Below are 17,511 nucleotides of genomic sequence, written 5' to 3' on the forward strand. Positions count from 1 at the left end.
ACAGGGGCCGTGGGGCCCGCGGGAGCGGTACCTGTGGCGGAGGCCGGGCCCGTCGTGCAGGTTCAGCATTAAACTCGTTTAAACCTCACCTACCTTCATCTATTTTTATTCTTTTTTTTATAGAAATGGCTTAAATTTCTCATTCGGACAACAAAAGGTATGCAAAAGAGGTTGTTCGGGTGGATGTAGGCTGTGGCCAGGAGCTTAGTTGCCACCACAACACTGTTCACATCCTTACCCTGCTTCACTTGCTTGCTTTTTCCCAGATTTTAGCAGCAATTTTCAGTGAATGCTTCTCAGCAAGTTCATGCTACATCTTTTGGGCTCTTATTGCTGTAGTGAAACAAAATCGTATCAATCTACCTTCAAAAATTTGCTTAAAAATGAATTGCAGTGACAGCTGAGCTACCCAAGTGATCTGTTTGTTTATACATAACTTCAGCAGAAAAACTGCCTTAAAATTTTCACTTGAATCTACCTAATAATATTTTGAAGAGTAAGAAGATATCAAAGCTTTCTTGCATTTCTTGAAACGTCTCATTTTCTGCTAGTCTGAGGTAAACTACTTACTTATCTACATTTCAGCATAATATGTATTGCTAGCATGAAATGTAACCTTAATAATTTAAAATGCTTGCATTTTTACAATGCTCAGAAGTTTGATTCTACTTTGCGAATCCATCCATGCTTCAAATTAATATTAAATTCTTACTGTTGGAAGCTTTTTAAGGGACAAATAAGAACTTATAACATAAGGATGCATACACATTCATGGCTAATTTACCAAAATGGGTGAGTTTTGGTTTACTTTAAAACAGAAACAACAGACAAAACTTTCATCACATTTTAGTTACTTTCAAAGAAAACCAAGTATCTTTCAATACATATGCACGTACATTTTGTACATCATCTGATTACAAAAATTAATGCTTTTTTGAATACTGCTAATACAATTAACTGAAGATACACCACCAAAAATTTCAGCTTGAAAAGATTCGGCATCCTTTCCCACATAAGACCACACTATTCTGATGTCTCAGCAAAATAAGAGCCAAATCCTGTTAAATTTGAAAACACCAAAGTTTCATGTCAGTACAAATATTGTTTTCTGAAGTGAAACACTGTCCCATACATTGCTACATTAAAACAGTTTGTTATCCATTCATATAGAGAGGCACTTTTGCTTTTGTATTTACAATGCTTGTAAAATACTATACCTTGGTCATTTTCATTTGATTACAACCCTCTCTTTGTAATCAAGCCAAGGAATAATACCACTGTATTCTTTGGAATATAATACACCAGATATCTTTCAAATAACCATTAGTTGTTCTGTTACTGTGTATTTTATTAGCATACATTTCTTTCAAATCCCAATTAAATACTACAAATAGGGGGATGAATTGTCACTGTTCTTTAAACATCAACATCAATAAATGTATACTAAACCTAAATGACAAGTTACATAATTATCAATTTTCCCGTAGGGCTAAAAAAAAAAAGCAGCAATGACAGAAATTTGCAAAGTGTTTTGGAATGCAAGATCAAAGACCTGTTAAGCTGATCCCAAACAACTTTGCCTTCCAACATTTTATCTAGTTGGCAACATCCACTGCAATAAATGCAGTTACATTTCTTTAGGTAACCCTTTTTATAAAAAAGGATAACATGGCCATGAACTAACAGTTGTAAAGTAAGATCTGTTGAAAACTGCCTATGTACAGGTTTCCTGCAATTATTTTTTGTGTTGCTTTGCATTGTCACAGCTCCACCAGCTTGTAGATTATGAAGAGTACTGCAGATATTCTAACTGTAGATGCATGATTTTTTTTTCTTCATATCGACGTAGTTAAATGTCAAACCATAAAAGACACTGATGAGAGAGAGATTTTAAATGCTTATCACATCTTGAGGTAGACTGATCTCCAAAATAAAGCTCTTCTACACTTTGATTCGTTCATGACCAACTTCCTTTTGGATCCTTCTCCTTGGAAAAATCTTTCGTTTAAGTGCAATTAGCTGAGGAGAAAAAAAAATACAATATTTAGTACTCTGCTGGGCTAGAGGTGTGCAGCTGGTCAGGCTTTCATTCTAGAAACTGTGAATTACCATGGATGGTAGAGATTTAAGTCAATACTGTCTATTTTTTTCACTGCACAGGAAGAAAGTTACTTACTCATATTCATCTATTAGGTGTGCACATTTCCACTGGACTTCTCAATAACCAGAATACAAGCCGAAAGTCAAAAATACAGTATGCCTATATTCTGATTATTTTAAAGGTAATTTATGTATTTAAATTAATATAACACCAGGCTACATTCAGTTTCTAAAAGATCAACACAAAGCTGGCATCTTAACACAGCATTTATATACCTAGCTGTACTACTGAGTTCAGTACCCCCTTCCGAAACCAAGTTACTAATAGAGGGCGAGTTTTCTAATATATACAAAAGGCTGAAAATCAAGGAAAAGATTCATGCAAAAGTTACAGGTGGGAAGAAAATAATAATCAAAAGCCAACCTTTCAAGAATTACACCCTCTTCATCAGACCACGGAAAGTGTTACTTAAGGCCCCAACCTGCAAAGAATTACCCATATGATTTGTTCCATTGACTCCCTCTAAGTTTAGCAGGATTAATCATGTTCAAGAAAGCCATTTTATGCTTGCAGAAGTGGAGGGGTTTTTTTCCTTTGAGTTGGATTCAAAATCTTTTGCATTCAATAGGAATCTCTGCAATTACTTAGGGATGACATTTAGATAAGGCCTCTAAATAACCTAAGATTCTCTTCAGGACTAGAGTATTGCTATTACTTAAGTTTTCTTCCTCTTAATTTACTTTGCACTTTTACCAATATGTGTGTTAATAGACCAAGAATTTAAAAAAAAAAAATTACTGATTTTGAGCATCCAAATTTAGTGCACTGAGGGACTTGACAGTAACAATGTGCCTGAAAAGGAAATACAACTCTCCTTCCCCCCATATGACTCTATTTTCAAGGAATCTCAACATGACTTAAAAATTGGAACAACCTCATCATTAGTCATGTAACATCTTTTTATAAAGGAAAAATCCTAGCTACCCTTCAAAACCTATTTAAAAAAATCCATCTTATGTTATCCTGAAGACACACCAATCTATTAATTGTTATAGATATGATAAGAAGATACTAATTTTACCTGTTCAGCAAAAAATGAGATGACTGTAAATACAATAAGTGTTACTAGAACACAATGGGTCCAGAATTTGAGCTTGTCTCTATATGCCCTCCTGCATAAACAAAGAAGGAAACAGGAAAACAGCTTCATATATTACAAATGCAAATATACAAGCTTTATAAAGTTTCCATGAAAGGCAAAGGAAGTTTTCTCCAGTACTTAAAGAGTGGCTAGAAAGAGGACAGAGGCTCTCTCTTCACAAAAAGCTATATGGAGGAGACAGGGGGCAACAGGTACAAGTTGGACTGGGAGAGGCTTCATCTTGATATAAAATTTTTATTTTTTACAGTGAGAACAATCATTCATTGTAACAACCTCCCCAGGGATGTGGTGAGGTCCCCTCCACTGGAGGTTTTCAAGATGTAACCAGACAGGGTGCTGGATAATCTCATCTAGGCTCCCTTTCCCACAAAATGTTGGACCAGATGATTTTGAGCTCCCTTCCAACCTGGGCTGTCCTAGGATTCTGTAAAACATTTTGATAAACATGGATTTCCACCAGCACTTCAGTATGCTTTCTTTCACTCACCCTGGTAGAAATCCGCTTTGGCTACAAACAAGTCAAAACAAAGTGTTCTTTTGAAGCTAATGAAGTCTTGATGGATGTCCTCAAAAAGGGAGCCAACAACGTCTACTCCTCCAGCACAAATTTCTACAGCTAAATGCTGAAGTGGGTTTGCCCCCCACTCCCTCTGCCACTGCTACAGCAGGGCTTGCAGCGCTACAATCCACACCTATTCTTGTCACCTACAATCCTTCTGATTCCTTCTACAGTTCCTCTAATATTTTCTCTTTCCTTACCAACAACTATTTCTCATAATTTGCTAATCAGCAACAAAATTACTATACTAGTCTTGACTCATTTTTATCACTGTACCTGCCAACCTTTTGCTCATATTCTCAAATCAACTACCCCAACTTCTGAAGTTGTTATATTTATAAAATGGCAAGAGGTAAACACACACAAAAATTTCACACATTATGTAAAAGTGACACACACATGTATCTTCTGATGATTATCCAGCCGATTATTGCTGACAGATTAAAAAGAAACACTTAGTGAGAAATGTAACAGTTTATATTGCCCCTGTGCAACAAGCATTCCAAACAATGTGGGGTTTTTTGGTTGGGGTTTTTTTTTTTCCACATTTAAAGAAAGCCAGAAATCCTGAATTAGTTTTTTTAAAAAAACCGCAACTTTTCCTTTGAAGTAAGTTGGGGCCAATCAATGAAATGTTGATGACTATGAGCACCAGCAAAACCCAAATCCTGCAAGCCTCAAATTTTAGTCCATTCAAATCTCTTCACATTATTTTCACTATTAACTCCTTCATGACAACACTAGGGAAAAAAATGGCTTGTACCAATATGTTCTATAATTATATGCTACCGCACTACAACAACTTGAAGAGAACCTGTGTAAACATACCATTCTTGGAGTTCATGCATGTGAAGGAAACGATTCCGATATTCTCTTGGCAGTTCAAACTGGGAAGGTATGGGAAACATTGATTCATAAAAGTCCCTAAGCACAGCTTTCACTGTCTGAGCATCCTTATGATTGTGATCAATATTGTCATTTAGGCAAACAAATTTTCTAGAAAGCAAGAAATCATTGTTAGAATATTTATTTAATAATATAGCAAAGGTATTGGCAAACCAAGAACACACACAGAATCCTTTTAAACAAAATTGATACAATGTCCTTTTAAAACCAAATTGATATATTTGATACTGGTAATCAGTTTCCTTGTTGTTGCATTATTTTAAATTAATTTGATTTTAATTCTAAGAGCACCATAGCAGCCAGCGAGTCAAAACCTCTGAGGAATCCAATGACAAGCCACATTTCTCTCTCTTCTATTTATATAATGCTGCCATCTAATGGGCACTAGCATGCATCACCCCAGAGCCCACCCCTGGATACAGACAGCAGTTAGAGGGCCAGCATTATGATTTGGGTAAGGGTTTTTATAGTTTTAAATAAATTATCATGAGTAAAGTATCTAAAATAACAAAGTGAGCTTCACTGCAGGAGGTAAACATACTAAATTATTAATATTTTACTGCATATGCTGCACTCTTCAGAGAAAGTCAACATAAAAACTATAGAAGATTGTGCAAGAGAAGGCAAAGCTTGGTCCCCAGGCTTTGAGTTACTGAGAACACTATATAAATTGGGCAGGACATGACTTGAATCACAGACTCAAAGTTGAACTTGTATAATCAACCAAAATACAAACAACCACCACCTGGATAGAATTTATATGGAAATCACTGTGACCAAATAAGCATGATCCCAATAATGCCTCTTGCAAAGAGTTATTTCTAAGGTAAGAAACACACAACTGTCTAAGATACTGCAAATTATTTAAACTAAAGCAGCAGCTAGTGTGCTAGACTGCTATGTACCCTCGGTCACTCTGACCTGGTGCCTGACAACAAAAATTCCTTTTCCTATATATGGGCAGGGTTATGTGCTTTATTTATATTGTGAGATACAAGACCCTTACATTTTCCCCAGAGGGAGAAATCGTATCTGGTGACATATGCCTTGTAATTGCTAACCTTTGTAAATAAGTAGTTCTGGTCAGCTGTATTCTCTATAGTATGGTGTGCTCTTTCAAAGAGCAAAGTTCAGACTTCCTACATGAAGCTGGAAATAGGCAGAACTCTAGAGCACGCGAATCGACCTACACAGGGCATTACCACTTTTCCTCAGTTTGTACTGAATCTGGCATAATTGGTAACCTTGCTCTAGACAATTACATGCAGAGGATAAACAGTCATTCAAATTGCTACATCTGAGAATAAAATATACCTCTCCTCTTCAAAGATGAGCAGGCTGTGTCTACGCGATTAAGTAATATGCAAAGCAGCTAGTTATGGCAATTATGTCTACACTATAAGCATTCTGGGAGTCCACGCTGCACTACCCCTGACCTTGTCCCTTGGACTGGCAGCTCATTAGCCCTAGGAATGCAGTAGCTGCACTCCTGGAGCATATATCCCTGTTTATACACACAGCAAACCAAAGCACAGTAAGTGGGAGCGGTGAGGGTATTAACCTCTTTCAAATGGAAAGACTTTTTAAATCCATCCAATAGAAACCAATTCTGACATTCCTTTAGATATTCCAGAATTAATGCACAGATGATTAAGGCTCACTTTTTTCATTAAGGATGCAAAACAAATATTTTAGGCAGATCACTAGGTGAACAATACTTTTAGTTCATCCCAAGAGAGGCACTGAATACCTGTTTTTAGAGACTGTGTATAGTTATTGTTTTATATGCAGGGAAAACATGTCAAAGAGAAAGAAATGGCATGCCTACATGGCCGTGCCAGCTTTCCTTTGCCAACAAGATATGACTGCAGTACTGCACTATACTTTGTTGCAGGAATACAGCTCAAGCAATTGACTCAGCCTCACTTCACAAAGCAGCCAACAATCTGGGACTACAATACGCTACTGTTCCTTAAGAGAAAAAAAAAAAAAAGACACCAAACCAAAAGGGTATGGATAGATGGAGTCTCAGGCTAAGTCCATAATAGCATGCCAGTGCATCATGTGAAAATTAGGGAAGATTCAAGACAGATCAGCTCACCTGCCTCGTCTTGCCTGCTGAGGTTCCCAAGACAACAGATTAGACACCCCTACTCAAACACATCCTCATCTAAGGATGCAATCACTCCACAGAATAGGCAGCTCAATTTTAAGTTGCTAGAAGCCCTCAATCCATTAGGCTTACTCATACCACAACCAACACAGTGTCAGGATCAAGTCTGACATCAGCAACCACCCTTCAAAATAAGCAGCCAGTGATTGCAAGCATGAACTTGAACACTGAAGGTGAGAAACTCATGTTTTGTGCCCTGCTTGGGCCTAACAAGGCTTGAAATCACACTTACATTTCAAAAAAAAAAAGTCCTAGCCACCAGATACAAAGAAATTGGGAAAGAAGAGGAAGCAGCTGAGTGAGTTAGGGCACTGCCCACTTTTCTTTTGAACCGGATCATTGTGGAACTGGAATGCAGGAGTTACGTGGCCAGAAGGCACTCTTGTAAGGAGCAGCAATAGATACACACCACCTTCAGCTGCAAAATGTCTCAAGACTAGCATTCCCCTTCCTGAATGAATGACCTAGCAAGTAGTGGAGTGTAAAAGGCAAGTGAAAACCTGCTTTTTATCTACAAATGCAAATAATGGTGTAGCTTTACAGGCAGCTGAGATTACCCAATAGCTTGCTGTGGCCTGCAAGAGGAGGTTTCACTTTCCCTGGCCCAAAGTATCTGGTCCTACTTTCCTCCTTGTTGTTCTTTAACACTTGTCAGACCCCTCCCCTTGAGGCCAAACTCATTATTATTGGCAGAGAACTCTCCAGTTTTCTGAAGACAGAAGCAAGACAAAAGTGTGCCACCAAGAGCAAGGAAGGAGAGCAGACAGGTGGAGGCACTGTCTCACTTCTATAACAGCTAGCTATCAAATTATCTCACCATGTCCTGTCGAACCCCAGTCTTATGCAATGGGCTCAGGACTACAGTTAAAAGTTTCTGCAAAGCAGATTCAGACTTGAACCTCAAATACAGCATCCTTTGCTTTGCAAGGTGGTTGCTGTGAAATGTATTCCAGGACATTTATTTTTGCCATTTCTCTCAGTCATTTCAGAAGCCTAATTCAACACTACAGAGCCTACTCTCAGATTTGGGTATCTAAACCTTTCACCACTGCAGACTGAATAAACAGAGGACTACCTTCCAGCTTTGGATTTTTTCTCACCAAATATCAAAAAAAAAAATTAAAAAAATTAATACCTCTTGCCATGTTGTAACAGAGCATGAAAGCATAATGGATATGCAAAACTGATTTTGTTACAAAAAATCCATCCTTAAGTTTTAAAATAAAATTGCTACATAAAGCAGATCAAAATGATTTTCCTTTAAAACAAAATTGCCTGCAACATAAACTGTATGCCCTCTAGAATGGCAAAAATGAAAGCCTCAAAAATAGCTGAAATTATCTATAACTTTTCAAAGGTTTTAGATACATAAAAATGTAACAAATTAATGAGATAACCCCTAGCATAACAGAGAGAGCACTTACCTTCAGTTAAATAGAAAAAATGAGAAGTACTTTTGGTTAAAATTGGTCTTACCCTGTAACACACAGTGTAGAAATACACGGCAATAAATTATTTTTTCCAACACACAGTTCAAACAGTTGACAAAGAAAATTAAAACCACCTCAAAACTTCATACAAATCAAGAATCACGATACCTGGGATTTTTTCGTATGTCATCCAGCTGACCAACTACATGAGAAACATTTGTGCGAATCATTTTGAAGGCAATTTCCTCTTCTCCCATGATTTCAAACCTTGTTGTTAAAATAAGATTTATACATTAATAAGACAACCTAAAGTCAGGTTCAATAAATGAAATTAATCTTTTATTTAATAGCTTATTTCTAGTCTGACTGACCAACCTTCATTAGAATTTGCCATTTGCTTTCTATCAGTGTATTTACATTTTTCAGCTAACACTCTTGCACAGAGCCACTTTCCTATAGATTTATTAGTAGCCACCTATAAATGGAATAACTGAATTCTAACAAAATGTATATAAACTCTGAGTTTTGGCATAAAAGTAACAATTGATCTGAGAGTAGATATAACACTTACTATGCAATTTTTTTTTTTTAAACACACACAATTTACAATTGTCATTTGCAATTACACTTCAGACATGAGAAAACATGTTCCTATTTTCCAATCACCAAGCCCAGAAAAATCTTGAAGTAAAATTACAGAAGAGTATATAAAACTACAACCTTAAATACAAATAAAACCTTCCTCACCCACCTAATCAATAACTTGCAAACAAAACAAGGATATGAAATGCAGAAGTATCATATCTCTGAAGGGTATCTTGAATTTGAAAGAGCATTTGACCCCAGTTTAACAGCCTTACTAGAGGTATCACACATTTTTCACCTTTCTTACTTTGATATAAGAAAATACCCTGCCTGCTCCCTGAAGTCTCAACTGAGAACGTACTCCATTTATAAAGCTCACAAAACTAACAACACAATTTTTAGAGTTCAACAGAACAAGAGAGCAGCATACATCCTAATGCTATAAACATATTACTATAAATCAATTTAAGCACAGCAAATCCTTGCCCCCACCCCAACATTTTTCAATCTCATTTGTTGTGTCGGCTTTTCAGTTTTAGCATAAACTCTCCCAGGAAGGGAATTATTTATAAAGCTTACAGCACAACTTGAGGTACTATGAATTAATGTATAATAATGTCCAAAAGCTGCCCTAAGCAGCATCTGTAACCTTCTTTCATTCTACAGTTTTATTTGACTTTGTAGCCACTCCTGGGGCAACTGCATGGTTCAGAGGCTCCCCACCACCCTCCCCTGCCCAACACTGCTGGTGAGGCAATGGACAGGAGACAAAGCTATAAGATCCACACCAGCAAACAGCCTCATTGGCATGCAAATGGTTTGCAGGTTTCAGAGAAGAAAGATCTGAGAGAACCTGATCTCAGGCAGATCTACGCAAATGCAATTACTCAAACCCATGGTCATGATCATGGTTTGTCCTGCCCTTTCCAAAAGGGCGTGGAAACCCTTTTCTTGTCCCTCTCCCTCCCTCCCTGTCACTCCTCTTCCTTGCAGGAAAATTACAAGGTACTTAGGGCTAAAATGCTTTTTCTCGTCTTTCTTTTTTTTAAGCTTCAGTAGAAGAAAGGATGAAGCAGATTTACAACTTCTAGGTACAGGACAGGCTCCTTCCTCATTTTTATGCTACTTTAACTGCCCTTAATCACTACATATAGTCAATTTGTATAGCCATCTAAACATACTCTGGCTTACTGTTGTACAGCACAAATGAGGATCTGGCCCAAGATGACAAAAGTAGCATGGAAATACTTAAGTCTACTAAACAAGAAACGAAAAAAGCCACACCATTCTGCACAATGAAACATATATAGGTAGATAGCAGTATGTTTCTTCGGTTCCACTGTTAAAATAAATTGAGCTAAAATTTGTTAACATATACATGACCAAAGATTCTATGTGTATATTTATACCTCTTCTTACTGCTTTACAAAACTTAGCTTGGCTTTTCACAGGACTGTAACAACATACCTGTATTTGTTTTTGTCCTTATATGCCTTACGAATTCTGTCAGTCACAGGTTTGCAATTAGTCACTAGGTTTTTTGTTACTGGAGGCTGGAAGAAAACATTGTTTAGATTATAGGTTACTGAAAATTACAGAGTCTGCTATAAAGATGTACTTTGTAGAAAACTTATATTACAGTTAGAAAGGCCTGTATATGCTTACTCTCCTAGAATGAAAAACAACAGTTTCTTGATCAACTGTTGAAGGGGAAAAACAAACAAACAAAAGATACTGGTGCATAACATCAAGATTTTCTATGCATACAAATATTATATGAAAAATACAAGATTATTTTTGGCAAAAACATTGTAACTTCTAGATTTCACCCTCAATAAAATATTCAGAAATTGTGGCTCATTTGACAGCTGTCTTTGACATTCCTCTGGTAGAGGCCACCAGTAACACCAGCCAGGCAAACTCCACAGAACAGCTGATACACACGAGGCCTTATTTCTATCACAAGCTATGTTGAAACAATTCTGGGAAATAAAATCCCTATTCTCAAGGGATATTTCTATGGTAGTAGACTCATTCCAAGAAGTTTAGCTGTTGCAGACAACAGAATTAAAAATAAATTAGGCCTCTGTACTAAACACAAATGCTATTTTGTCACTATTTGAACTGACTGGTAACATTAGTACATTAGGCATTACTGCTTAGATTAGTAATATTTTACTAACTCTCCAAAAAGATTAAAGTAATTTGACATTGTTCCCAACCAATGAGACTTATTTTTAACCCCATCTTAAAACATACTCATGGCAGCCATCCTTTACTACTACTCTTCAAAGTTTTTACTTCACAGAATTTTACAGACTAAACTGAGAGTCATAAAGAGGCAAAATGAAGGCTATACTGGATGTAATGTCCTCAGACTGTGCAGGATTCTCAAATCCACACTTCCATTTCTTCAAATCAGGCTGACAGAATGGCTTTATATAGAACTTTGCTGGAATTCAGACTTAGGGGAAAATATTTTTAAAACCTTGTAAAACAACCTGATAAGAACACAAGGCAGGATAGATGTCTAGAGGGAAGGAAAGGAGAAAAAAAAAGAAAAAGACAAAGAAAAAGAAGAGAAAAAAATAGTCAATGTCCATATACATTTATCTACACGTACATTGTAGATCTATGTACTATGATTTGCAAGTGTTGGGGATCAATAATGCTCTTCTACTACCCAAAAGTTCATGATCTGTACTCATTGAAATTATTTTTGCTTTGATACAGTATTAGTTTGAAGCTATAAAACACCAGGTCATGAATTTAGCAAAGTACAACCACACATCTTTTTCACACGCATAGGTTGATGCAGGAATTAAATTCTCATTGTAGAAGAAATCTAGGTATTACTATCAGATCTAAAGATTCTAGATTCCTAAATTCCAGCAGGCTTTAATGATAATTTAACCACTAAAATAGAAATTAAGGACTTAAATCCTTAAGGAACATCTAGTCCCAAGACCTCCATTTTCACAGAATCACAGAATGGTTTAGGTTGGAAGGGACCTTGGGAGCTCATCTGGTCCAACCCCCCCACTTATGCAGGGCCAGCTGGTGCCAGTTGCTCAGGACTATGTCCAGACAGCTTTTGAATATCTCCAAGGATGGAGACTGTCCACAAACGGACAACCTGCACCAGTGCTTGTCACCCTCACAGAAAAAAGTGTTTCCTGATGTTCAGAGGGAACCTCCTGGGTTTTTGGTTTTTGCCTATTACCTCTTGTCCTCTTACTAGCACCAGTAAGAAAAGGCTGGCTCCATTTTCTTTGTGCCCACCCTTCAGATATTTATATACATTGATGAGATCTTGCCTTGAGACTACTCTTCTCTAGGCTGAACAGTCCCAGCTCTCAGCCTTTCCTCGTAAGAGAAATGCTCCAGCTCCTTAATCACCTTCATGGCCCTTCACTGGACTCCATCCAGTATGTCCATATGTGCCTTGTACTGAGAAGCCTGGAACTGGACACAGCACTCCAGGTGTGGATTCACCAGTGCCAAGAAGAAGGTAAGGCTCACCTCCCTTGACCTGCTGGCAACACTTTGTCTAATGCAGCCCAGGATATCACCTTCTTTGTGGCAAGGGCACAGTGCCGGCTCATGTTCAGCTTGGTGTCCACCCAGACCCCATGTCCTTTTCTGCCAAACTGCTTTCCAGCTGGGTAGCCCCTAGCATAATACTAGTGCATGGGGTTGTTCCTCCCCAGGTGCAGGACTTTGCACTTCTCCTTGCTGAACTTCATGCGGTTCCTGTCAGCCCATCTTTGGATGTTAAAAGGAGTTAGTCTGAAGCCTTCATATTAGGAAGACTTATTCTAAAGATGTCCATCTGATGGTTCGGTGGGTTTTTTTGAATTTTGTTTTGTTTTTAAATACATGGGTTATAATTCAGATAAAGACTTATCTGAAAGTTCTAGTCAGAGAGGTATTGGGCTTACTGTCTTTTTGGATCACAACACTGAGTTTTCCTAACAAGGATGACTTTTTAAATCCCATTCTAAAGTTCAGCTTTTCTCTAAGTTAGGAAGCAGCTTGTAAAATTTTCATTTTATAACACTTACATCATGTACACACAAGTAGAAATTTTTGTAAATACTTTCCTTCTAGAAATCAAACCAGCTTTTCAAGCACAGTAAATACATGCTCAGGAAGGAAACCAAGCATCTTTTAAGACCAATGTTTCTTACCAGATTGGGATCGTAATATGCTTCCTGAGTTGGTGGAATGACATGGATCTGAGTGATGTTGGCAGGAAGAGCTTTAGAGCAATTTATTAGCATTTGTTCTAAACCCGTCAAATCCTAACAGAAAGGGAAGAAAAAAAAAAAAGAGATAATCCTGTTTTCTCACTGACATAGTCCTAAAAATCCAGGGTGCACAGACATATTTAATGTTACCCACATAACAAATTTCCAAGGTACTGTTGGAAAAAGACAACTTAATATTCAGCAGACCAGTTGTTGGGACTCCCCTAAAGTAAAGCAAATGCTTAATGTCATTTTGATTTAAAATGAAAAACACACCTTTACTGATGATGTCAGGACAGTACAGAATTCCCAAACCAGCACTGGCATATTAAAATCCCAAATCAAGCAAACAAACAGAAAAGTGAACTGAAAGGACAGGAAAAAGATTTGCTGGTTAAGGTACAGGCCAGGAACACAGTAAAGCAGGGCTGTGTTCCAGCTATGCCAATGATTTTGTGTGCTGTTTCCAGAACAGATTATTTCATTGGTTTGTGCCAATTCCTCTCTGTAAAGCAGAATTAGTACATTTTGTTCTCTACCAACTGTCTCTAAGTTGTACAAAGACTATGTCTCTGTTTATCAGGTTCCTAGAAAAACAGAAGTGTAAGTCTTTGTACATGGTCATAGTATTTACTAGCATGACCTCTTTACTACCCTTTTTTTCAATTCTTTCTTTAGGCCACAAGTTCCTTGCAGCACAAACTGTCTTTTACCATGTGCAAGAACAAGAGTAAGCACAGCAGGATTCCAGTCTTCACAGTGGCTTTTACCCTTGAACATTTTTCTGACAAACTAACACTGCTTGCTTGAACTCAGACACCAGTGACCCATTTTTCTGATGCTGCTAGAACTCAGTTTAATTGTTGACTCCATAGAGCAATGAATGATAAAATAGAACACAACATTATACTCTCCAGGTAAAATTTAAGAATTGCCAAATGTTACAGATGCTATAAGCAAGAATAAAATAAAGATTTGACTCATTTTATTTTAACAGTTTTGGACTTTAAAACTGAAGTTACTCTAAAAGTTATTGGTAAGGAAAGAGTACCTGCAAACTTAATGGTAGTTCATGGATTCTCGTGGCCAACGTACGAATCTCTCGGTCAGACAAAATGCCCGACTGGTCCGTATCAACCTCATCGAAGATCTGAGAAACATTCAGTGGCTGGACTGCACTCATAAGATAGTAGAAATATGAAAAAGCAAACTGCATATCTTCCGAGTGCCGCACTTTGTGAAATGATGTCTTGTCAAACTCCTCAGGAAACCTATATAAGAATGTAAACTACATGTACTCCAGTTTCTTAAAGTAAAACGTTCCTTACCAAAACCCAAATTCTCATCTAGAATTTTAAAAGGTCCTCAAACGTCTCCTTATTTTAGCACAACTATCATGTTGTAATAAATTCCCTATTTCCTTTTTCAAAATATAATTTTAATGAGTAGCCATCAACACATTGGAAATAGCTATAGCAAAGCATCTACAGAAAGACAGAATTACCTACAGTTTTACATTATTCAAAGACATACTCACATATCCTGTAGCTCTTGCATAACAGTGCGGTCAATCATGTGAGGCATATGAGCAGGGACTTTCCGAGATGTAAATCCAAATTTGCTGTTTAAAAGCTTATTTACATATCGAAGGGAATCAGCAAATGTATCTTTCAGCTGCCTTCCAAGATGTTTACCATCAGTAAAGTATGACATCTGTTTGAGTAATGACTCTTCTTCCTAAACAGCAGGACAGGCACAAATCAAGGTTACATTACCAAAAAGACCAAAACCATTAAACGCACAGGAAAAACGACATTTCAGCCAGCTGCCAACTCTTTCCAATATTTGAAAATGGGAAGAGAAGTTTTGAATATTTTTCTTCATATTGCTTAGTTCTGTCTTTAAAGAGAAAAGATAAAGGGTAACCTTTTCCTTAAAATTTTCATACTTTGAGGATTAGTCTATAAAAAACTTCCTTAATATTTGTGCTCCGACACCTCCCCCACACACTAAAGTTCCTGTTTGCTATCAGATTTATTTGTAATATTGCCTTGGTTTTTGCTGATGATTCATCCATTTTTGATAAACTGAAGTCTTGTGAATATAAAGATTCCTTACACAAAATCCAATCTCAGATGAACAGAAAGAGACAGTCTTTTAAAAACATAGCCCATTTGCTATTTGGATTAGTGCAAAGCAGTTGCTACCAACTGAAGCATAGTCTCCATCTTCTCTTCTAGAGGTTTTCAAAACTGCCAGAATGCTTTTGGCTGGAAGCAGAAGCAGCTTCCTACACATGTTCTTGACATGGTCTGGATATTCAGCCTTGTTGGCAGACTTTCAATTTAACTTTTAGAACCCAAGTATTTACCATTATACATATTTTTTGCATTTTTTTTTAATAAACTGGATCCATATTTGCACAAATGCAATCGAAACAAAATTTAAGCTTTCTGTTGTAGTACTATGTATGCCTGAACAATAGCACTGTGCCAACATACAGTGAATAGAAACCAAACCTGACAAAAAAAAAAAAGGCAGTAAAAAGGGAACAGAAATGGCTATTCAGCTTTTACCACCTAGCTAAGAGAGGCCCAAATCATAAACAAATTAGATTTTATGTGAAAAGTCAAAAGGAGCTTTCAAAAAAACCTCAGAATTTGCCTCAAAGACAAGACACGTTCCAAATGTCTATATCATATTAACAGTATTCCACTATATGCAGAAAAATGCAACTATTCCAATAAGCAATGACATTAAGATACTCACATCAAGAAGGTCCTGGAAATACTTCTTTTTCTCCCATGGCAAAAAGCCTTGGTAAATTCCAGCATAAAACTGTAATTTTCTTCCCCCTAGCCCCTCCCTTGCATTTGTATCCACCTGCACATGCCCTTTTCCTCCTTCCATTCCCTGTGCATCTTCTCCAGTATCTAAATTCCCAGTATGTTTTGATTTCTGGGTTTCCCTTAATATCAGTGCATTCAATACTTTTTCTCGAGTTTCATTTTTATTTTCCATGCTCTGGGTGGGAAATGTGGATTTAGGCTTTACTTTATAAATAGGTTCATTTACGTTCATTGTCACAACAGTCCCCTTTGTTCCCGTAAGCCTTGAAGGAACTTCTTCACTTGCTTTTATTGTTTTTATCTTGCCATCGTTTACATCTTTGTAAGGCTTCTGCCAGCTGGTATGGTTCTTCTGATCTTCTGAACGATTATGCACACCCTTCTTTTCCAGGCCTATAATACTTTTTATCGTAGTTAAGAGCTGGAAAGGTCTCAGGAGAGCAGCCTTGGATAGGTTAAATCCTTTCTGAGTGATATCACCATTTAGTAGTTTTAAGTCCAGGTTCTGCAGTGCTAGCTGAACATCTTCAGGAAGGAGAGACACGTTTACTGATGGTATTATCACTTCATGTAGACTCTCTTTTGTGCCATTTCGACGTCTCCTTACTCTTGGAAAGCGTTTTTCTTCAGGAATATCCTCAAATATCATTTCAGCTTCTGGTACTGAAGTTATAGTTTTAAAATCGGATTTGGATTTTTGCGTGGAAGTTGTATTCAGTTTTGGTTCCTCTCTAGTATCAGCTTCAACAGCTACTTGCATTTTAAACTCTTCATCATTTTTATTTAGAAACGTAAGGTTAAAATAGATCACAGTTGCATTCATGCCACTATGCATTATGAGGTGGATAGTCTTCCATTTGTTAGCAACTGAAGCATGTCGGATAATTGGATTATCACTATATGAACCCTCAATTCCTTTCTTGGCTATTTCACTGAAGCTGAAGTAGGGCAGACATTCACCTTTGGGAATAACATAGTAGGTCTGATTAAGCTGAAGCGTCACCTTGTACATCTCTTCAAAGTGATCTGGAAAAAAACCCAAGACACAAACCAAATTTCTGTCAATTTGCAGTGTGACACTTATCTTTCAGTCTTTTTTAATTGTAATATGCCCAGCTAGATTCACTATATTAGCAAGAAGACAGCTTTGTGAAAGAACACTTACTGTAGCTCCCAGTTCTTGCTCACCTATCTTTAATAATGAATGACTAGAGCATACTCAGATATATAAAGCTGCCAGACATTCCAATGGTAACTCTAAAAGCCAGTATAATTTATCACTCTTTCAGTCTCTACCTGAAGAGCCTAAGTGGCTTGTTATCACATGTCGCTTAAAATTATGTATCAGTCATAAGTAACATGACCATACTACATTTTTGCCACATTTTAGTAGATTAATGTTACAAGAATTGGATTTCACTGCTACACTGCATCTTGATTTGAGACTGCCAAAACCAGATAGGCTGAATTGAGCTTCTCCCTCCCACAGCAGAAGA

The 17,511-nt window shown here is 37.2% G+C and overlaps 1 protein-coding gene across 9 annotated transcripts in view; it reads right to left on the reverse strand.

Annotated features, from left to right (window-relative positions):
- Positions 1–830: 830 nt before the first annotated feature.
- Positions 831–17,511, reverse strand: part of GNPTAB (N-acetylglucosamine-1-phosphate transferase, alpha and beta subunits) — a 46,684-nt gene continuing 30,003 nt past the window's right edge. For 4 of the 9 annotated variants that reach the window (XM_010566289.1, XM_010566287.1, XM_010566288.1 and 1 more), the window contains 9 exons: positions 15,936–17,041; positions 14,704–14,903; positions 14,218–14,437; positions 13,107–13,220; positions 10,384–10,469; positions 8,500–8,598; positions 4,651–4,818; positions 3,183–3,273; positions 831–2,019 (listed from right to left, as the gene is read on the reverse strand). In XM_010566289.1, the coding sequence (XP_010564591.1) occupies positions 1,942–2,019; positions 3,183–3,273; positions 4,651–4,818; positions 8,500–8,598; positions 10,384–10,469; positions 13,107–13,220; positions 14,218–14,437; positions 14,704–14,903; positions 15,936–17,041 (2,162 nt within the window). In that variant the 3' untranslated portion in view covers positions 831–1,941. Of the gene's footprint in view, positions 2,020–3,182; positions 3,274–4,650; positions 4,819–8,499; positions 8,599–10,383; positions 10,470–11,341; positions 11,418–13,106; positions 13,221–13,632; positions 13,672–14,217; positions 14,438–14,703; positions 14,904–15,935; positions 17,042–17,511 lie in introns of those variants that run through there. The other 5 variants (XM_010566291.1, XM_010566292.1, XM_010566290.1 and 2 more) reach the window with 5 other exon arrangements.

The sequence above is a fragment of the Haliaeetus leucocephalus genome, unplaced genomic scaffold, assembly GCF_000737465.1.
Source record: "Haliaeetus leucocephalus isolate CR32 unplaced genomic scaffold, Haliaeetus_leucocephalus-4.0 Scaffold206, whole genome shotgun sequence".
Lineage (NCBI taxonomy): Eukaryota > Metazoa > Chordata > Aves > Accipitriformes > Accipitridae > Haliaeetus > Haliaeetus leucocephalus.